General features: G+C 40.5%; 1 protein-coding gene across 10 annotated transcripts in view; it reads right to left on the bottom strand.

The window, feature by feature from the left end:
- Window positions 1-21,208, bottom strand: part of LTBP1 (latent transforming growth factor beta binding protein 1) — a 375,466-nt gene that overhangs the window by 41,630 nt on the left and 312,628 nt on the right. For all 10 annotated transcript variants that reach the window (XM_073338422.1, XM_073338423.1, XM_073338424.1 and 7 more), the window contains 5 exons: window positions 13,911-14,093; window positions 12,665-12,751; window positions 7,006-7,134; window positions 5,461-5,601; window positions 2,903-3,073 (listed from right to left, as the gene is read on the bottom strand). In XM_073338422.1, coding sequence (XP_073194523.1) covers window positions 2,903-3,073; window positions 5,461-5,601; window positions 7,006-7,134; window positions 12,665-12,751; window positions 13,911-14,093 — 711 coding nt within the window. The remainder of the gene's footprint in view (window positions 1-2,902; window positions 3,074-5,460; window positions 5,602-7,005; window positions 7,135-12,664; window positions 12,752-13,910; window positions 14,094-21,208) is intronic.

Here is a 21,208-nt window from a genome sequence, read left to right as displayed (position 1 = left end):
CCAAAGTGCTTGCAACCCCTCCCTGCTCAGAGTCAGATGCAAATTTTATAAGCACACTTTCCACTCTATTATCCAAGTCATGAATAAAAATATTGTAAAGTACCAGACCCAGGACAGACACCTATGGGCGCAGACTCAATATGTCCTGCCAGTTTGACAGAAAACCATTGATAACTACACTTTGAGTACAGTCTTTCAACCAGTTGTAAAACCACGTTAGAGTAATTTTATTTAGACCATATTTCCCTTGTTTGCTTATGAGAATGTCATATGGGAAAGTGTCCACAACCATACTTAAGTCCAGCCTTACTTAACTCATATCTATTATGTCCCCCTTATCCACTAAGCCAGTTGCTGTGTCGAAGAAAGAAATTAGGTTGGTTTGGTGTGATTTGTTATTGACAAATCCATATCGGCTATTACTTATCACCTCATTTTCATCGAATAAAATAGCATCTCTTCTCTCACAGCTTAAAACTCTGCTGCTCTAACAGATCTGTGTTCAGGCCACAAGTCCCAGAAAGAGGTCTGTTTATAACCAGAGAGACTTCTCCCCATACCCGTTTAGCTTCCAGTCATATTGATAAAAAGAATTTTGTGTCCTTACACAAAACAATATTTTTTTGAAATAATAAGACAAACACATTCATTTTCCACTATCTATGTCAGCTAGCTAACGCTCCAAAAATGTCAGTAGTATTAGGCAATATTCCCTGGGAGGATGCATTTCCCTAATCAATAGCAATACCCCATTTTTTTCTCCCCTAGCAGGCTTCCTTATCTATCTTAAATGACCAAGACTCATTCTTCTGTAGGTCTAATTATTCTACACAATACCTTTAGTAACACTTCATTATTATGTCAGTATGTCCCTTTGAAGGCAGTCTAGTATAAGATATAATTGCTCCATCTGTATATATGCAAAAATAAGTTATTAAAATCCATAATATTTATGTAGAAGGAAAAATTCATATATGTGTGTGGGGAGAGAGAGAGAGAGAGAGAGAGAACAGGCTACATCATCTGCCATAGAGGGACAGAAATTTTAAAACTATAAAATAAAAGTAACTCTGTGGAATGACAAACTCTTCTTTCACAAAAATCATTCACTGAAAAGCAAAGCAGTCCAGCAGGGCTATAGAGGAAACTTGCCAAGTTAACAGATGAAAAACAATTTCTTACTCTGGTACTTTTTCAATAGGCAGCATTGTATGAACATAACTTCCCCTCTAGTCTATTAAACCTTAATATTACCCCAGACCACAATAAGAAGCAGCATATTTCTTTCTAAATATTTACTATATGTTAGCATATAACAAGAAAATAAACCTACTCTGAATTTTGCTCTATAATATTAATGGGCAAAATGTATCAGGCCTACATTTTCTGAAATGGCTCTAATTTTCAGAATGCCAATAAAAAAATTGTAAAGCCTGAGTTTTAGAGGTGCTAATCACCCACAATTACAATTGAAATGAATAAGAAAGGCTGATGCTCAATGTGACTTGCACTCCATATGCTCTATGAAAAATATGCTTGGAATGTGAATATAATGTAACTGGAATATGCTTTATGCAAAAGGTTTCTTATAAGGTATCAATACAAAGCTTATAATCTACTGAGTGTGTTCATCCTATTTGTATCTACGTATCATTCTTGTATCTAAAACTAGAAATATGAAGTTAACTCTGAGGTCCTGTTGTAATTATGCATAGTGTGGGCCGTTAATGGTGGTTTAGAATCTTGATGGCTCCCATTATCTAGAACAATTGGTTGTAAATGGCTCTGTTTACTTGTAAGCCTTCCTGTGTTCCTGTGAGTCAGGATGGAAAGAAGGAAAGAATCAACGCTTGGGGCCTCACGGGACATAAGACCATGTCACCTCGTACTGGAATCCATCTTAAACCTGGTCCTTTTCCATTTAGAAGGAGGGGTGGGGACCCAGAGAGACAAAGGATTCCCACCTTGTGCCAAAGCTATAAAAGAGGGTGGAACAGAACAAAGGGGACTGCAGTCATGAGAAAACCCCTAGTTACCAGCTGAGCTTGTACTAACAAGAACTATACCAGGGAAAGGATTGGCCCAGACTAGAAAGGAGTCTAATCTGTGAAAGAAGTTTATTGGAACATCTCTGAGGGTGAGATTTACCTGGATTCAGTTTCTTAATGTATTAGGCTTAGACTTGCGTGTTTTGTTTTATTTTGCTTGGTAACTTACTTTGTTCTGTCTGTTATTACTTGAAACCACTTAAATCCTACTTTTTATACTTAATAAAATCACTTTTGTTTATTAATTAACCCAGAGAAAGTGATTAATACCTGGGGGAGCAAACACCTGTGCATATCTCTCTATCAGCGTTATATAGGGCGGACAATTTCTGAATTTACCCTGTATAAGCTTTATACAGAGTAAAACGGATTTATTTGGGGTTTGGATCCCACAGGGAGCTGGGTGTCTGGGTGCTGGAGAGAAGTGACCTGCTGAGCAGTTTTTGGTTAAAGTCTGCAGCTTTGGGGCTGTGGACCAGACCTGGGTCTGTGTTGCAGCCGGCTAGCGTGTCTGGCTCAACAATGCAGGGTTCTGGAGTCCCAAGCTGGCGGGGAGGCTCAGAGGTAATCTCAGCACATCAGGTGACAGTCCCAAGGGGTTCTCTGTGACTGAACCCATCACACTCAACACTTCTGAAAGTCAAGCCCCAGTGTTTTTAAAACTGAGGCAGCAAAAATTAGAGGTCATTTTTGAAAATCTGAACTTTAGTTATTTCCATTTAGCAGCATTGGTTTATGGACAGCCAGTTTCTTTTTTATGCTATTAATTCAGGTATTGAGAATACAGGGAAAGAGATTAAAATGACTACTGGCTCTAAAAATCATCTTAGGAACTGAAATGTACATTTCCTTACCTGAGTCCTTCATGGGACAGAGAGCACACTGCATGCCCCAGGCCTCACCATATAAGCAGCAGCACTCAGTGTATGTAGTCTGCTTTCCAACCAGAGGCCGGCTACAAACAAAATCCTCACTCAGATGTTGCCAGCAAAGATCCTGGTAGACTTCAGTTTCTTCAGTTTGTTCTGAAGGAGAAGTCAGTATTACATCAGTACCACAATGCTCTTACTATTTCAAAGACATTAGTAAAATACAGTGTTATCTAAATGAAGGTTACAAGAATAATCTAACATTATTGCTTTACATGAAACCAAAGCTGGATGGGTTTACTAATGAATTCAAATGTTTAACTTAGAAATTATGACTACGTGATTATGACTAGTGATTTGGAGTGGCTCAAATGTTGACTGTCGAACTTGAGAAATCTGAAAGGGTCCTGGTATTCAGAAATTGTTGAGCACCTACTCTCAGAAAACCAGGCTTCTTTAAAGATTCTCAGGCTAGGCACCCAAGAGTGGGACACACTGAGTTTCTAGTCACTTCTGAAATTCTTTGCCAAGGAGTGCGATTTTTCCAAAGTGCTCAGCATTGACTTAATTCTACTCCTATTGGAATCAATGGAACTTCCACTAACTTCTGTGGGAGCTGAGTTAGGTCAACGCTAAGTGCTTTGGAAATCCCATCCAAGGAGTGAACCCTAAAATACATTAACTTGGATTTCCTTACACTGGGTAAAGATTGTATCAGTAAGACAGTTTAAGAAGTTTGTCCGCTAGAGATGGGTGGAATATTTTTGACACAATATTTTTGTCAAAATATGCTGTTTTGTCAATGCTGAAATGTTTTGTAGGGACACATTGGTTTCAATTAGGTTTTTGACAGGAAGGTTTCTGAGTTCCAGGGCTCTCTGACCACTGTTGACCACACCTACCCAGAAATAAACCCAAATAGAAAAGCTGCCTTTTTGGCTCAGAAAACTGACATTTTCCTTTTGTGAAAATATTTGAATGGTTCTGTTTTGTTCCAATGCAGAATGAAAACAAATATTGAAACCACAAAAGTTGTCACAAAAAGGAATTGTCATCCTCTGGTGAGTTGTAGTAACTGCATTTGTTACATGGTGTAACAATACAACTTCAACTACACACACTACATGTAAAATCATAGGATTGAACCCCAACTCACAAGGAAAATGTGGTATTCTGAAAGCATGAAGACTACCTGAGTTTAGATCCATCTTTTACAGCACATGTAGCCAGAGGCTTCAAATGATAGAATTAGAGTTTCACTGTGCCTTTAAGACACTGCACATTGCCTCCCTAAGCTCCAGAGAGCTGAAAGGAGAGTGGGAAGAAAGGTGCAAGTACCATCCATCTATACACAATGAACTCTGCATGCTAGTGGCTGTACTGTTGCCCTTTTTCCTCCCTCTCTACTTTAGAGAGGCTAGTGCCAACAGTTAAAAAACAGGAGCACTATGAACTTCCCAAGTACAAAGATTGTTCTTCTGCTAGCCCTAGTGCTTGCATTGTCTGGAGACGCTTGGCCCTCTCCCCTCCTGGCACATCCATGCAGAGGCCCAGCATAATCTTGTCCATAGTTTGTTTAGTTAAAACACCACTGTCTGGTTGAGTTTTAGGTAAGGATTTATAGAGATTTATTATATGATCCACATAAAATAAAATGTTCAATCAATCTGCACTAGTACCCCCTATTATGGAAACCTCTTAGATGGTTAAATTCTTCATTGGCTGCATAGAACAGAGGCTTGAATTCATTGCTAGACACCACTATTAATCAAATGTTTTAACATTTCTAAAAATGTGTATGATGCAGAATTCCATAGTTAGCATTGCTAACTCTTTCGATTTTATCATGAGTCTTAGAATATTTGGTGTTTTTCTTAAAATCTCTGCTGCTGGAATTAAGAATTTGCGTGAGATTCTCAGCTTTCATTAAAAAAGTATTAAGATTCTAACCCTCTTGGTTGTGGAGAAAAGCTTGAAAAAATGAACGGAGTGTACCCTAAACAAACTTCCTACAGTTACAAAGCTGAGAGACAAATGAGGGACATATCCCATTGAGTAATCAGAGGCACAGATATAATTCCCACTATTTACTCCTATATCTTTCCTCTATTATAAAAACACAATCTCTGTTTTGTCTGGAGTGAGTCTTAGCCAGCTATCCCTCACCCAAGTCCCAATTTCAGTGAGATGCTGGGCAGGTTGGGTCACTTCACCTTCAAGGTTGGAACAGATAGAGATCCAGTGCTGGGTGTCATCAGCATATTGAAAATACCTCAAACCAAGCTTACTCATTAACAGTCCCAATGGTCCCATATACACACTGGGGGACACGATGAAACCCTGTGGAATTACATGAACGTGTCCTCAGCATAGATAAAAAACTGCACAAGACTACCATCTGAGATTTCCTCAGAATGGAGCAGAGCCACCCAATAGTGACCTACATTGGTAGGATCTGCAGCCATATCTACAACACCTCATGGTCAACAGTGTCAGTTGTTGATCCTGTACAGGAACAGTATAATGCATATAATGGAGCATACCATTTGAATCTGCTGGTCTGATACACTGCTTTTCTGTGGCATCCAGAACCATTGGATGGGTACAGAAACAGTTGTAAGATCCTTCAGTGTTAATGCACTGGCCATCCACACAGCTGTTTGGGTCCTGACATTCATCTGTATCTTTAAAAGGGAAGAAATGCACCAAAAAAAGTCAACATCAAAGAAGTTGCATTGTGTAAATTAATGCCTACAAATTCTTAAATTAAGAACAGATTTCCCCAAGTGCCACCTCTGAATTAGTCCAAATACAATTTTACAGAGGGAAAAATTCTGCCTGCACCTATGCCCAAGTGGAGGAATAGGAGTCAGGTAGCATCTTCACCCTACTCAGAGCACCGGCACAGGAGAGAGGCAGGATGCTGACCTATTGCACTCAAGAATTGAGCAGCCTCTTGATTAACACATTGCAGTGTTTCACAGGCCCAGGTGGGCGTGCCATAGATATGCCAGCTGCATCCACAGCAGATTCCGCAGAGAATGCCTGCATGCTGCTCTTTTATTCGGTAGCAGTAAGGACCATTGATGAGCACCCTGCCCAAGGTCCCTCAGTACTTCTGCGGAGAGAAAAGGATCTTCCTTTTTGGCCACCACAGCTCTACTCCTTGTTAGCTTGGCTTAGAGAGGAAAAGCAAGTATTCAGCCCTATGGAAACAGCAGGCTGTTTTTCTTAAATGACATTAAATCAGAAAAGAAAATATCTTTGTAGAAGATAGTCTTAGAAACCCCAGGTGAAAGGCTCTCTTATTGTGGTTTCAAAAATTACTTCCTTTCATTATGTTATTCTGCATAGTCTATATGGTTTTCTGCTGAAGCAGCAAAAGTCAGGGTCACACTTATGAATAAGTTTCAATCAAATGGCAAGCATAAAGGAGTAAGAGGTTCTGCAGACTAAAAGGAACGTGCTTATGTTACATCAGTGACCTGAACTGTAATTCCATATTGCATATTAACTCTTTGTGGAGAAATCTGTACTTAATAAAAATCATAGTGTTAATTCAATTTATTGTGTTACAAACTGCACACTTACCAAAGTTAAAGTGGGATAAAGCATACAGGCATTCAGTGCCTGATTTGTGTACAAAGAACAGAAAGCTAGATTGTATCCCGTAGATTGAAGCAGCAGTGTGTGGCGAGAGAGGGAGTAGTTTCCTCTCACCTTGTGCATTGCACACAAAGGCCACTCTGATTAGTAGCTCCTGTTCTCTGGGGAGCACAGGGGCTGCTGCTGACATGCAAGCCCCTGGGAGCAATTTGCTGAGAAGAAGGAAGGGAGTAGGCAGAGTCCTGGTTCTACCTTCCTCCATCATATGTCCTTCAGGAGAGCTGGCCACCCATGCAGGAGGAAGGGGGAGCATGCTGCACCCCTTAAAAAGATGCTACAGGAGTAAAGGAAGCTCTGTGCTTCCCTTACTATGAGCTCTGGATAAATACCACATTTCAGCCTTGCATTTTTACTGCATAACTCTGCTTATCATGCCCATCTGCATACCATTATAATGTACAGTGAGGCATTAAAGAACTTACCAAAGCACTGGAGTTTAACAGGATCATAGTATGTGCCTTGTTTACAGTAACACTCATAACCTGGCTGTGTGTTCAGACAGAAGCCATTTTTACAGATTTCTTGTCCGAAGAGCAGGCATTCATCTGCATCTGTAGAGAAAACTACAGTTACAGCCCTTACTCAGTCATGTAGGGGACTATAGAGCAAGCCCCACTTACTCCCCTGTTCAGACTGTGACTCTGGCTGTTGGGAGCATAGCCAGGGCTACTTGCCACTGCGAGCAAATGATTTGGGACTGGGTTGAGTGTGGTGTGGAGAGCTGGGGGAGCCTTGGTTCTGCCTCCTTATTTGGTGGCCAGAGTAACTTAGCTGGATGCATGGGGGAAATCAGTCACTCCACAAAAAAGGGTGCAGTAACTTAGTCCCTTCCCAGAGCAAGGGGGAAGCAGGGAAGGAATTGTGACTTTGAGACACAATTTATTCTCTGGTCTGATTCTGGGTTGCTGCAGCTATGCACTATATCTTACTCAGGGCAGATTGTAAGGTGACAAAGTGGATACTAAGATAAAATACTATTGTATTTCCATACAGCCCAATTCTGTCACCCTTACTCATGCTGAGCAGTCCTTTACTCTGTGGGTAGCTCCTTCAAAAGGAAGGGACTACTCCATGTGAGCAAGGGTGCCCAAACTGGTAAGCTACTAAAGAAGATTTTAGATTTATATTGCCAATTCAAATTAGTGGGAGGCACAAACTGCAGCAATGTTGTAGATGTCCACATGCTGGACTGTGAACAAGGCTAATTCCCAGAGTCACACAAAACAATCTTATAGATCCAAAGTGAGTAAGGACAGCTCCTGTTAAATCCAGAATACTGAAGTGGTGTAGCCCTGATGCATCCTATATACTTTGATGCAGACTGAAGCTAAGGAAGAAAAAGTTTACTAAGACAGCAAACAACAACATAAAGACAGTTCTGACAGAGATAAAACCCACTGGTTAGAGCAGGAGAAAGAGGTGACAATAAACTTACTAAACAGGGCAGAGGCAGCCATGGCCCAAGTACCCTGTACTATACACAGAGCAGTACACAGGCATAAAAACATTTCCTCACAGTCCAGGCTATGTGAAATCGACAGCACTCAGTTGGCACCTCCTGTATTTTTGCTTTGTAATTGGCCTTAGGTCCAAGCAGAACAGACCAAGAGGACTGACTGTGCCTTCCACATATCATTTGTCCTTTCTTCTGTTTGGCTGAACTTCCTCTTCTGTGACTGTCTCAGTTCAACAATTGTCTATGTATATGTAAATCTGTTGTTAGGTTTTGTCTCCTCCATTTTGAAGCAACGGAGGTAATCCGGACCCCACTGAAGTCAGTGGCAAAACTCACATTGACTTCAATGGAGCCAGGATTTCGCTCCATAGTTGGGAGTTTCTATGATATACGCAAACAGCAGTGGTGCTTGCTGGATGGATTGTCCTAATACCGTTAATAGAGATGACCTGGGATCCAGTCCTATGGCACAACTGTTTGTGATGGTTGTGTACCACCTGCAAGTGTGCAGCATGTCGTTTTTACCTGTATTTGGCTAGGATCATGTATTTCTCATTCCAGCATGGCCTACTTTGCCCATCACATTTCCACTGTGGGTGATCATCATCTTTCCTGCCTGCATCATCCTTTTACCATTGTGTGGCTTGACCAAGCACTCATCCTGACTGTGCTCCTTATAATCACTGTTTTGCTCTCTGCACATGTTTACTGACGGAGCACCCCCTCTATCTTCCTCCACTGTGTATGATCTAGAATCCTGAGGTTATTTTCTGCTGTGCTCATGATTTATTTTATTGGTTTTGTACTTGTTTAGGGAACCTCAATAAAGATTTCCCACACACAGACATAATTGTCTGTGTGTCTAGTTGGCAGCCGGTATCAAGTGGAGTGCCCCAAGGGTCGGTCCTGGGACCGGTTTTGTTCAATATCTTCATAAATGATCTGGAGGATGGTGTGGATTGCACTCTCAGCAAATTTGCAGATGATACTAAACTGGGAGGAGTGGTAGATACGCTGGAGGGGAGGGATAGGATACAGAAGGACCTAGACAAATTGGAGGATTGGGCCAAAAGAAATCTGATGAGGTTCAATAAGGATAAGTGCAGGGTCCTGCACTTAGGACGGAAGAACCCAATGCACAGCTACAGACTAGGGACCGAATGGCTAGGCAGCAGTTCTGCGGAAAAGGACCTAGGGGTGACAGTGGACGAGAAGCTGGATATGAGTCAGCGGTGTGCCCTTGTTGCCAAGAAGGCCAATGGCATTTTGGGATGTATAAGTAGGGGCATAGCGAGCAGATCGAGGGATGTGATCGTTTGCCTCTATTCGACATTGGTGAGGCCTCATCTGGAGTACTGTGTCCAGTTTTGGGCCCCACACTACAAGAAGGATGTGGAAAAATTGGAAAGAGTCCAGCGAAGGGCAACAAAAATGATTAGGGGACTGGAACACATGAGTTATGAGGAGAGGCTGAGGGAGCTGGGATTGTTTAGCCTGCAGAAGAGAAGAATGAGGGGGGATCTGATAGCTGCTTTCAACTACCTGAAAGGGGGTTCGAAAGAGGATGGCTCTAGACTGTTCTCAATTGTAGCAGATGACAGAACGAGGAGTAATGGTCTCAAGTTGCAGTGGGGGAGGTTTAGATTGGATATTAGGAAAAACTTTTTCACTAAAAGGGTGCTGAAACACTGGAATGCGTTACCTAGGGAGGTGGTAGAATCTCTTTCCTTAGAGGTTTTTAAGGTCAGGCTTGACAAAGCCCTGGCTGGGATGATTTAACTGGGAATTGGTCCTGCTTTGAGCAGGGGGTTGGACTAGATGACCTTCTGGGGTCCCTTCCAACCCTGATATTCTATGATTCTATGATTCCATGAATTATTACTGTTGCTATGTACAATTATAAAGACATTCATCACTATTGTATCTGAGGACATTTGATGCAATTTAGAACGAGAGATATTTTCCCAGAAGTAGGCAGTATGTATCAGACATCTCAATAGTCACAGTATACTCCATATTTAAACATACAATGAAGCATATTCTTAGCAGATAGAATCAACAATATCTAAAATGAATTAGTGCTCTTAATAAGGTTTCATTGAAAAATATAAACCATGCTAACACATACTTACTTTTCTACAGTTTTATTTACTTTCTACCAAGCTTTTACTTTTTGTTACTTTTGGAATTTGCTTCCTTTTTCCGCCCCTTTTTCTTTTAGTTTACCAAACATTTACTCTATTACTTCGTTTAAACCAGGCTGGTGTTAGAAATGCCAATGAAGAATGAAAGGTACAATATATAGCAGATAAACTGGGACAAATTCTGCACTCAATTCCCCTGGCGTTAATCCATTGGCTTCAACAATGTCACTCCAGATTTACACCAGGGTAACAAGAATGTCACTATGAACTATTTTTTCCATCTGCTGAACAGTTCTCAAGGTGAATTATTAAAATACTTACTTTTCCAGAAGAGCTGAAAGGACTATAAAAATATTTTTACAGTCACTTTTCCAGCCACTAAGCAATTTTAAACATTAAATATTTTTTTAAGTTTGATTGTTTAGCAGCAAGCCCATTATAATGATTAATTAAAAAAAAATCACATAGCTGAGTGACTGTCCACCTTTTCTTATGGAAACAGAATATGTGGTTTTGGGGAAAAGTGGGAGAGCTGGGGAACATACATTTGTTTTTGCAATAAATTCCAAATTAAAAATATATGGGTTACTCCTGCAAAAAGAAGCATGCAGATGAAAGCAAAATAAATACATGATGTGTTAATGGAAGAGAGAAATGTCGCATTTTACAAAATAATCTGTCCATTTGCAGGTCCACTGTCTCCACTATAAATCTGCCATTTATAAGGATATTGCCAAAACTTATTCAATGCAAAAATCTTGTTAACATGGTGAGAGTTTTCCTGGAAAACATATCTAGTTATAAAATATTTTAATTTCCATATTTTTAATATTTGTAGCAGTTGCAGATGTCATCAACTGCAAGGCAGCATAACCAATCAAAGAAGCTTTTTATCTCAGATGCCTATACACATACAAATCAAGTGTGCCAATTTTTTGTTGCAAAGAATAAATAAGCATAGCAAAGACACAAATAATATCATGTGCCTGCTCCATCCAAAAAGAACTGTACTCGGAAACTGGATTTCCCAGTTCTGTACAATCTGCTATAGATCCATGATGTCTTTTTCAGGTACTTAAAAAGAGAATTATGAAATCTTTCTGATTCATCTATATATTATCTGTCAATCTGTCAAGGCCTCTATTACCATAGAATCTCAGTACCTCGCAATCTTTAATGTATTTATACTTATCATATTCCTGTCAGGTAGGGAAGTACTATTATCTACATTTTACAGATGAGGAAGTAAGGCACAGCGAAATTAATCGACTTGCCCAAGGTCACACAGGAGGCCTGTGCTGGAGCAGAGACTTGAATTCAGGTCTACTGAATCCCAGTCCTATGCCATAGCCACTGGGTAATCCTTCGCCACTAATTCAGATACAAAAATTAGTGGCCTATTCCTGAGAAGCAACAAGAACCTGTAACTCCCACTGATTTTAATGGACATAGCAGATGCTCATCATCTCTCAGAATCAGGCCCTATATGGCATAACTTTTAAGGACTTTGTTTCTGACTTAGCTATTGGTGATGTTGGCATAGCTAAACATATTAACTATGTGATGCTACTGCTCTTTTCAGATACTGTATGTTACATTATACTGCATTTTTAATGTAATATAAATGTACACTAACGTCAGAGTTATTAAATATTTGATCTGTAAAACGGCAAGTCTGATATGAACAAATGTAATTTTATGTAGTAATACTGTAGCTACTTTATAACTCAAGGCAGCTATGCACATTTCCTTCTAACTAAATAAAATTACAATGCATTTATGCCACGCATTGTGGAAAATATACTTTCCTGAATTATTAACAGTAGTTCCAGACTTCACTAACTCAACAAAGGAATTTTACTGATCTTGCTCTTCCTTGTTAATCAAGATTTTTGCCTACATACTCTCTTTCTCTCATGCACATATTCTATTTTGCTCTCTCCAGTAATGTCCATTTCTTCACAGATTATTGTATATGGCATTATGTTCTAAATAGCATTGCTAAGTTTATTTTCAATTTTCAGCATAACTTAAGCATCAATCATTCATTCCCCTTGTAGCCTGCGTGCTAATGCAGGACAGAACCTTCCCCATAACTGTTAAAAACACTTGTTATTTATAAATTAAAGACTGGTTTGTGCTACTTATACATGAGCAAAAGCTGATCTTTGGGGTTATGTGTTTTAAACATCTGCTCTTACAGTGTAAGATGAATACAGGGAAAATACTATAAGCGTTACAGCACCTAAGATGAATAAAATGTGAATAATAAAGAAAAAAACTATAATAGTGTTATGTCCTAAATACAGGTTTACCATAAGGTAAGTATTTTGGAGTAACATTTTACTTCAAGATGCTGTTTCTGTCATGTTGAAAAACTGAAGTAATATGCTGACATTGCTGGTTACGTAAACGATCTATTTTTAGAATTTCTGAAATGTTCATATTTAATACAAGTTAGCATATCTAATTGATACTGACCTCTGTAATTCTGTGTAATGACTCCATATGATGGATCACTAGAGGGGATGAAACCTTTTCCTTCAGGACACAAATCAGTAAATTCAGCTGGTAGAGAAATAAACAAAAAAATCATATCAGAAAAAAGCAGTTATTTAGGATTCTAGAACTGTAACAGATGATAAACTTTTCATGTTCACTAATACGTTCTCAGAAATCTTAGGCAACCTTTCCTCTGATTAATTCCCTTTGGGCAATCTTATACACCTAGGTATAACCTTATGGCCAAATGCTGCGGTCATAACACAGGCAAAACTTCCATTGACTTCAACAGGAATTTAACCATTGTCTTCAAAAAGTTTTGCCTCAGCAGGAACTGAGTAAGAACTGCATCATCTGGCTCACAGAGGGAATGAATTACGTTATGTTGGAGATGGCATAGGCTCAAATGCAAACAAATCCTCTTTTATATTTTTAAGTATAGTGGCTCTTTCCAAAACACACAGCAATAGGCACAGTTTCACCAGTTCAAAGATGTGGCTAAGATAAGAACTGAGAACAAGAAATCACTTTTCTTTTAAAAGTTATCTCATGCATTCTGAAGAATTTACACATGTTCTAATCTTAAATGATTTATTCCAGCTGGATATTGAATATCAGCCATCACTGTTTACACACTGTGCTTCAAGTACTGTTATCAATATTTATGCCAAAGAGCATATGGTTATGCTCTTCTAATTGGCATTTAAAGGCTAAAAAATGTTGTGCAGACAGCATGATTAACTGTATTATACAGTAGGTAGCAGAATGTAAAATTAATGTCATGTTATACATCTATTCTAATGTTTCACATTGCTGCATAAAATACGTTGCTATGACTAATGACAGCCAGACAAAAATAAAAAATACTCATCTTAATTTGTTACTTTATGGGGAGAAATATAACTAACATTACAATAATATTTGGCAAAAACCTGGATCAGAAATATTGTTGCTTTAAAAATCATTTGGAAATAGTGTGGGCCATAGAAAAATAATGGGTCATATTTATCCCTGCTGTAATTCCAATGAAGCCAGTGGAGTTACACCAGAGACTAATTCTTCCTATTGCCTTTGCGTGAGTGGAGATTTCGCCTGGATAAGTTTGGAGTAAGCTGCTTCAGGAGATGACCCTTTATGGACAGCCCTCATGAAAGCCAAGGATATCTATACTAATATAAAGCACAACCCTTGAGAAACTATTGCTGGATGGAAAGCCTCCTCTTACCAGTTCCAAAGACGGGGCATGGGAAGATTTCACAGTTATCTCCCCAGCCAGCACCCAACGTACAGCAACATTCTTGTTTGGTGATGTTGGATGTCAACACATTATCACAGAAATTAGCATCGTTTAGATTGTAGTAGCATTCCTTCTTTTCATCTGCAGGTTGACCAACATCTACTGGTAAATCTAAAGATGAAAAATAATAAAATAATATGTCAAATTAATCAGTTTGATAATAGATACAGGAAAAAAGCAACTGCATGATGTTGTCATAGCACCATTTTCTATCTTCAGGGCCAGAGTCCTCGGAGAGAAAAATGTGTTGGCAAAAAAATTTGGTGGATTTTTTAATCCTCAAAATCTTTCCCCTGATTTTCAGACCGCTGTTTGCAGATTTAGGTGTTGGAAGAGCTTCCATATTTGTACTTCTACTATGTTTAAGTCATGCACGTACCTCTACTTTTATTATTAAAAACGATAATTAGCACTTACAAAGTTGCTTTTCATACATTTTTCACTTAAAACACTTCCCAATGGTTAGTAAACATTTTACAGACGTGGAAAGCGAGGCAGAGAGAGTGAAAAGGTCTGATTTTCAATACTCTCAGCTCCCAGTGACTTCAGTGGAAGAAAAGAGTTCAATACTACTGAAAATTACGTCCTAAGTGACTTATACAAAATCATATAGTGAGTCAATGTGAATGACAGGAACATAACCCAGGTTCCTGACTCTCAGTCTGGTGCCTAATATACTGGACTAGAATGACATCAGTTTTTAGACTAAATTATGCCTTTTACAGAGCTTAAGCACAGTGGGGAAACGGAGAAGACGTAGTTCCCAAACAGCAGCAGCTGAACAAGGCATAATTCCTTTTTCAGGACACAGGACCTCGGCAGTGCTTTCTTTGACCTGGAACCAGGGGACATGTCTCGCTCTTATGTTCAGGTGGGTTTTGCAGTTGCATTGTATTTTAAAGCAGTATTTGAAAGCAATAAGCAAAGGAATCAAAATATATTGACTCTTCAGAAGAGAGGTGCAAGGGTTAGGGGCGCAGGAGGGGAGTACAGAGGTTGGGGTGAAGGTGGCACAGAGTAGTGGTTAGGGGTGCAGGAGGGAACAGGGATTGGGACAAAGGGTGCACAGTGTAGGGGTTAAGGAAAGGTTGGGGTACAGGAGGAGAGTACAGGGTTGGGAGGAAGGGGGCACAATGTAGGGTTGGGGCACAGGAGGGGGTGCAGGCTTAGGTGTGAAGGGTGTGCAGAGATTGGGGCACAGTGATTGGTGTTAGGAGAGGAGGAGGGGGCAAGAGTTAGGGGTGCGGGGGGGTACAAGGGTTACGGCCGAAGGGGGCACAGTACAGGGTTAGGAGTGAAGGAGGGGTGGGGAGCCTGGGGAGCCCACAGGGACCAGGAGCACCAAAATACAAGTTCGCTCAGGGTGCCATTTTCCCTAAGGCCAGCCCTGAGTCTAGTCTATCATCCACAGTTTTAAGGAATTTATGATCTCACAGAGTTCTCAAATACCTAGTGCATAACTCTACAAAACATAGTTACTAACACAATAAATAACAAGAAAACTTATCAAAACCTACCAAACTATAGTTAAAGGGCACCGTGGTGTTCTCCTTCAAGACAAATGAATAAAATATCTTTGGCGGTTTTAGAGCAAGCCATTTTAGAAATATGACAACACGTAACAGTGGAAAAAGCACTCAAATCTTTCATGTTTCCAAAACACTTAGTCCATCTAACCTTAAACTTCCACTAAATATTCACCTTTGGTAAGATCTGAGATGAGAGAAACTTCAAGTGGAAATTATTTTTGTTTCTTAGGATGAAAAATACATTTCTTTTTCCTGTTAGAAAATTATTCATACTCAGCATTTAACATGTGACAACAACCATCAAAAGCAATACAACAAAGAGCTATCCAAAATTATTCTATGTTGGCTGATTCTCATATATTTTGAAATTTGATTCATTTCCATTGAGACTAGAAGGTAATGTTACTGTCATGAGACATTTTTTGAAATTGTCACAAATTTACAGGAAGAGATGAAATCTTTATTTTATGCTTCTGTTATAATGTATTTCAAAATCATTATGTTATATAAGAATTGAGATCAAAGCTTCCATGTGGTTACATTGAGTTGTTTGTCTTATTGTTCTTTTATTTATATTTGGCTTGCAACCTCAAAGATTTGTCTTTGTCTCGTCAGTAGGAAGAAAAAAGTCATGGCTCCTTTAAGGGTCCCCCCCTCCTTCAAATGCAGAGGGAGCCAAAACATCACCGAACCTGGAGGCTGGCTGGAGGGGCTCAGGTAAGCCATTGGTGCCCCGTGCTCTTAGGGCACAGTATATATAACTTGTCCCTTTGGAGGGAGCCCTCTCTCACACCCAAATTAATAGCTACCACCCTCCCACCCATGGGATCAGAGAAGGACCATATTTAGTGGTTTGCTGTGGGCACTGCACTAGTTGCCTTTTTGGGGACTGGGAAGGAATGTTTCCCTCACTGACACATTAGCTGTGGCAGGGTGGGTTTTTTTGCCTTCCCCGTAGCAGCTTAGGGACCTGGCAGGACAGGTCAGGAGGTAAGGCTCAAGATATTGTAACTTAGCAGGTGGCAGTGTCCAGTGCAGGCATTCATTCCACAGGGGTCTGGTTCCTTGATTCACTGGAGCTGGAAGTGGATTTAGGAGAAGGATGGGAAACAGAGTTGGGGCTCCTAATATGTTGCACGGTGAGAAGACAACCTCCTTTTCCCAGCCCCTTAATCCTCACCACCCTCCTTCTGTGGAGTCACAACAATAGGCTAGGACGCTGTTTGGAAGGACAGGGGGCTGACAGCACCCTTCAGATAGGTGGAAACAAGTGAGGAAGGAAGGATGACCTGTATGAGTCCCCAGATGAGTTAAATTGACAAAGTTGTGACCTAATTAAAGCGCATCCCTCACATCCTGTCTTTCTTCCTGCATGTCCAGGAAAATACATCAGGCTGGTCAAGTGATAGTTGTTTATACCATTATGAGGGAGACCCAGGTTCACTTCACTGTCCTAGAATTTAACCTCATTCTCTGGGCCTTTAAGGAGTTCAAAAGCAGCCTCTCTATGCCAGTTATGGAATGGACCATTCCCAATCCCGTCCAGTCCTGTTTGTTGTCAGGATAGTGGTTAGGATGTGGGATCTCAAGGTGGAAAAGATAAAACAGAGGCTGGGGGAATAAAATGAACCTCAGGCTCTTACTTCCACCACTGCTCCCCAACACACACACACACACATCAAACAAACAAAAAAGTAATAGGCAATAAAAAGTCAAGTTTCAAGTATCTGTAAAATATGATGAAATGAAAATGTTGCACATAAGAAAGTAAGTTTTACTAAGCTTATTCTCTTTAATTTTCATTAGCTACAATTGTTTTAACATTAGCGTGCTCAAAATATTTATTTTGTTGTGCCTATTATTGTGTTTTAATTAAAGAGAGTATAATAGATATTTATGGCTTTTAGTTCTAAATATACATTTGAATTTGTTTCTAACTTCCTTAGAAAAGTGAATGTTTTGGTTTGTGGAGTTTGAGGGGCTGGCAGACACCACACTGCCACCAACAATGCAAACTCTCCTTTGCTGTTTTGCCAATGTAAGAAGTATACATTGAGGGAAACACCCAGCTGAGTGCTATTTCATCTTTGTTAGTTTAATCTGTGGTCTCCTTTCATCAGATAATTACAATTTTCCATAATGTACTGCATTTCATAAAGTACGATGGTTTTGTGGTATCAGCTGATGTCCAATAGGAACCAAATTAAGACTATCATGTGTCGCAGAAACTCAACTGAACTAAATCTGTTATTCCAAGGTGAGAGAGCAGTACTTTAACCACCAAGTTATACATTTTCTTTGGACATATGCCACATGTCTAACTGAATCAGGGCCAAAGGCTTAAATAGCAGAAACACCATGGAAGTTTTCACACCATTTACCAGGGAAAGAGCTTCGGAGGCTGTCCCAGGAGGAAGGAGAAACATTCTCATCATGTGATTATTTATTCCCATTTTATATTTGATGTGATGGTTTCTCCTCCCATTATCTGTTCAGCACTTTAAAAGTCTGTTGTTTACACAGCTGTGACTGAGGGTTAGTCAAGCAGGCGTCATGAATGTTTGGAAAGTGAGTGAGACATAGATCTTTAAAAAAAGAAATTTACAAAGGCCAGTCTGTGTCTACAAGCTCATAATTTCTCTCTCTCTCTCTCTCTCACACACACACACACTTAACCTTTTAATAAACAGATTCTTTTAAAAGATATTTTGGTATAATTTTTCCTTGGAAAAATGGATTAGTACCTAGATATTTATTTTCTCACAATTTTGGTTATTTCTGATTTTATTTCATTGTTAAAAAATTAGAAATTTTACTCAAGTAACTGTGGGATAATACAGTAATTTATCTGACTGGGTTTTTAAAAATATTTATTAACATTTTTCAATCTTTTTTCTTATAACAAACCAAGTAAATTCTAGATACCAACATATAGACATTTATCTGATTGTAAATATGATGGCTATATTAGTGCTACAGAATTCCAGATATAAAAAGTGGGGGCTAAATATAGACTGAAGGTATTTTATATATTTTTATATCTTAATTGCACTGATCCAGCAAATCACTTAGGCGTATGCTTAACATTAAGTGCGGTAGACATCAATGAAACTAAAACATAAGCTTAAAATTAAGCACATATTTAAAAACTTTGATTAATTGTGCCCTAAATTATTAGTGTAAAAAATAAAATGTGTAGGGTTGATGGAATCTTAAATTAATAAATTATATAGCACTGTCCTTTGCCTCTAAATGACATAAGCAATACAAACTTTTAGGGCATGATTTTCAGCAAGCCAGTAAATATGCATTTGTATGTTCCCATTTTCTATATGCAATGTACTACAGAATGTGTAATGCAAATTTCCCAATCTGCTGCACACATGACAAGATACCTCTCTTTTGGGCATATGTATGTGTAAATCAGGAATTTGTATATGCACATCCAATGATGCATGTGCAAAAAAGACATGCATGGGTATGTATGCAAATACTTGAAGATCAGACTCTCAGTTCATTTGGGTTAAAGCAAACAAACAAACAAAACATTCTCTGTGTATATATAAAGTCTGCTGCAGTTTCCACGGTATGCATCCGATGAAGTGAGCTGTAGCTCACGAAAGCTCATGCTCAAATAAATTGGTTAGTCTCTAAGGTGCCACAAGTACTCCTTTTCTTTTTGCGAAAACAAAAACGGTTACTCACCTTCTTGTAACTGTTGTTCTTTGAGATGTGTTGTTCATGACCAGTCCAATCAGATGTGTGCGCACTGCGTGCACGACAGCCGGAAGATTTTTCCCCTAGCAGTGTCTGTAGGGTAGGCCTGGGCGCCCCCTGGAGTCGCACCCTCATGGCACTCAATATAGTGCCCTGCCAACCTGACACCCCCCCCCCCCCAGTTCCTTCTTGCCGACTACTCCAACAACGGGGCAGGAGGGTGGGTATTGGAATGGACATGAACAACACATCTCGAAGAACAACAGTTACAAGAAGGTGAGTAATCGTTTTTTCTTCGAGTGCTTGTTCATGTCAATTCCAATCAGGTGACTCCCAAGCCTAAATTACGGAGGTAGTTTCGGAGTTGTCCACTGATTGGAGCAGCACTCTACCAAAAGCTGCATCGTTTCTGGCCTGCTGGGTAATCGCATAATGCACGGTGAAAGTATGTATGGAGGACCTCGTCGCTGGTCTGCATATTTCCTGGGTGGGAACCTGCCCCAGGAATGGTGCTGAAGAAGCCTGCGCCTTGATGGAGTGCGCAGTGAGCGGAGGGGCAGACACCACTGCCAGTTTGTAACACTCTCAGATGCAGGATGTGATCCATGACAAAATTCATTGAGAAGAGACTGGAAGACCTTTCATTGTGTCTACCACAGCCATGAAAAGTTGCACTGACTTTCGGAACGGCCTTGTTCTCTCGATGTAAAAGGCTAACGCTCTGCTGACATCCAACGAGTGAAGCCTCTGCTCCCTGCTGCTTGAGTGCAGCTTAGGATAGAACACTAGGAGGAAGATGTCCTGGCTGATGTGAAACTGCGAGACAACCTTCAGGAGGAAAGCTGGGTGGGGCCTGAGCTGAACCTTGTCCTTACAGAACACCATGTGAGAAGGCTCTGCTGTTAGGGCCTTGAGCTCAGACACCCTCCTGGCTGAGGTTATCGCTACCAGAAACGTGACCTTGTACGAGAGGTAGAGCAGGGAGCACGTCGCTAGCAGTTCAAAGGGCGGCCCCGTCAGTCTGGAAAGGACCAGGCTGAGGTCCCAGGCTGGGACCAGCTGTCGAACTTGCAGATATAGCCTGTTGAGACTTTTGAGGAAACGGCTGATCATAGGGTTGGCGAAGACTGACTGGCCCTCTGCGCCTGGATGGAAGGTAGAGATGGCAGCCAAGTGAACCCTTATTGATGACATGGACAGTACCTGCTGCTTGAGATGGAGAAGGTAGTCCAATATGAGCAGAATAGAGGCGAACATTGGGGATGAACGATGATGTGCAGACCAGATTGAAAATCTCTTCCATTTGGCAAGGTAGGTAGCTCTAGTGGAGGGTTTCCTACTGCCAAGGAGAACTTGTCTAACCTGGTCCGAGCAGGAAAGCTCCACCGGGTTTAGCCACGGAGCACCCATGCCATGAGGTACAATGACTCAAGGTTTGAGTGCTGGAGATGGCCGTGATCCTGAGTTATCAAGTCCGGGAAGAGCAGCAAAGTGACTGGGGCTTCCATAGACATGTCCAGGAGCAACATGTACCAGCGTTGGCAGGGTCAGGCTGGGGCTATCAATATTACCACTGCTCGATCCCTCTATATCTTGAGGAGTACTTTGTGAACGAGAGGGATAGGTGGGAATGCGTATAGGAGATGGCCTCCCCAGGGAAGGAGGAATGCATCTGCTATGGTGCCCGGTCTGTGATTCAGGAAAGAGCAGAACTGCTGACACTTCCTGTTGTGCCATGTGGCAAAGAGGTCTACCTGGGGAAAGCCCCACTGATGGAAAAAGGAGTTAGTGACGTCCAGGCGTAGGGACCACTCGTGGCCATGGAATGACCTGCTGAGATAGTCCGCTAACTCGTTCTGTATGCGAGGGAGGTACGATGCTTGAAGGTGTATTGACTGCTCTACACAAAAGTCCCACAGCATGAGGGCTTTCTGGCATAGGGGAGAGGAGTGTGCATCCCCGTTTGTTGATCTAGATCAT

Source organism: Lepidochelys kempii, chromosome 3 (assembly GCF_965140265.1).
Source record: "Lepidochelys kempii isolate rLepKem1 chromosome 3, rLepKem1.hap2, whole genome shotgun sequence".
In the NCBI taxonomy this organism is placed as follows: Eukaryota; Metazoa; Chordata; order Testudines; family Cheloniidae; genus Lepidochelys; species Lepidochelys kempii.
This window is presented reverse-complemented; position numbering and strand designations above follow the sequence as displayed.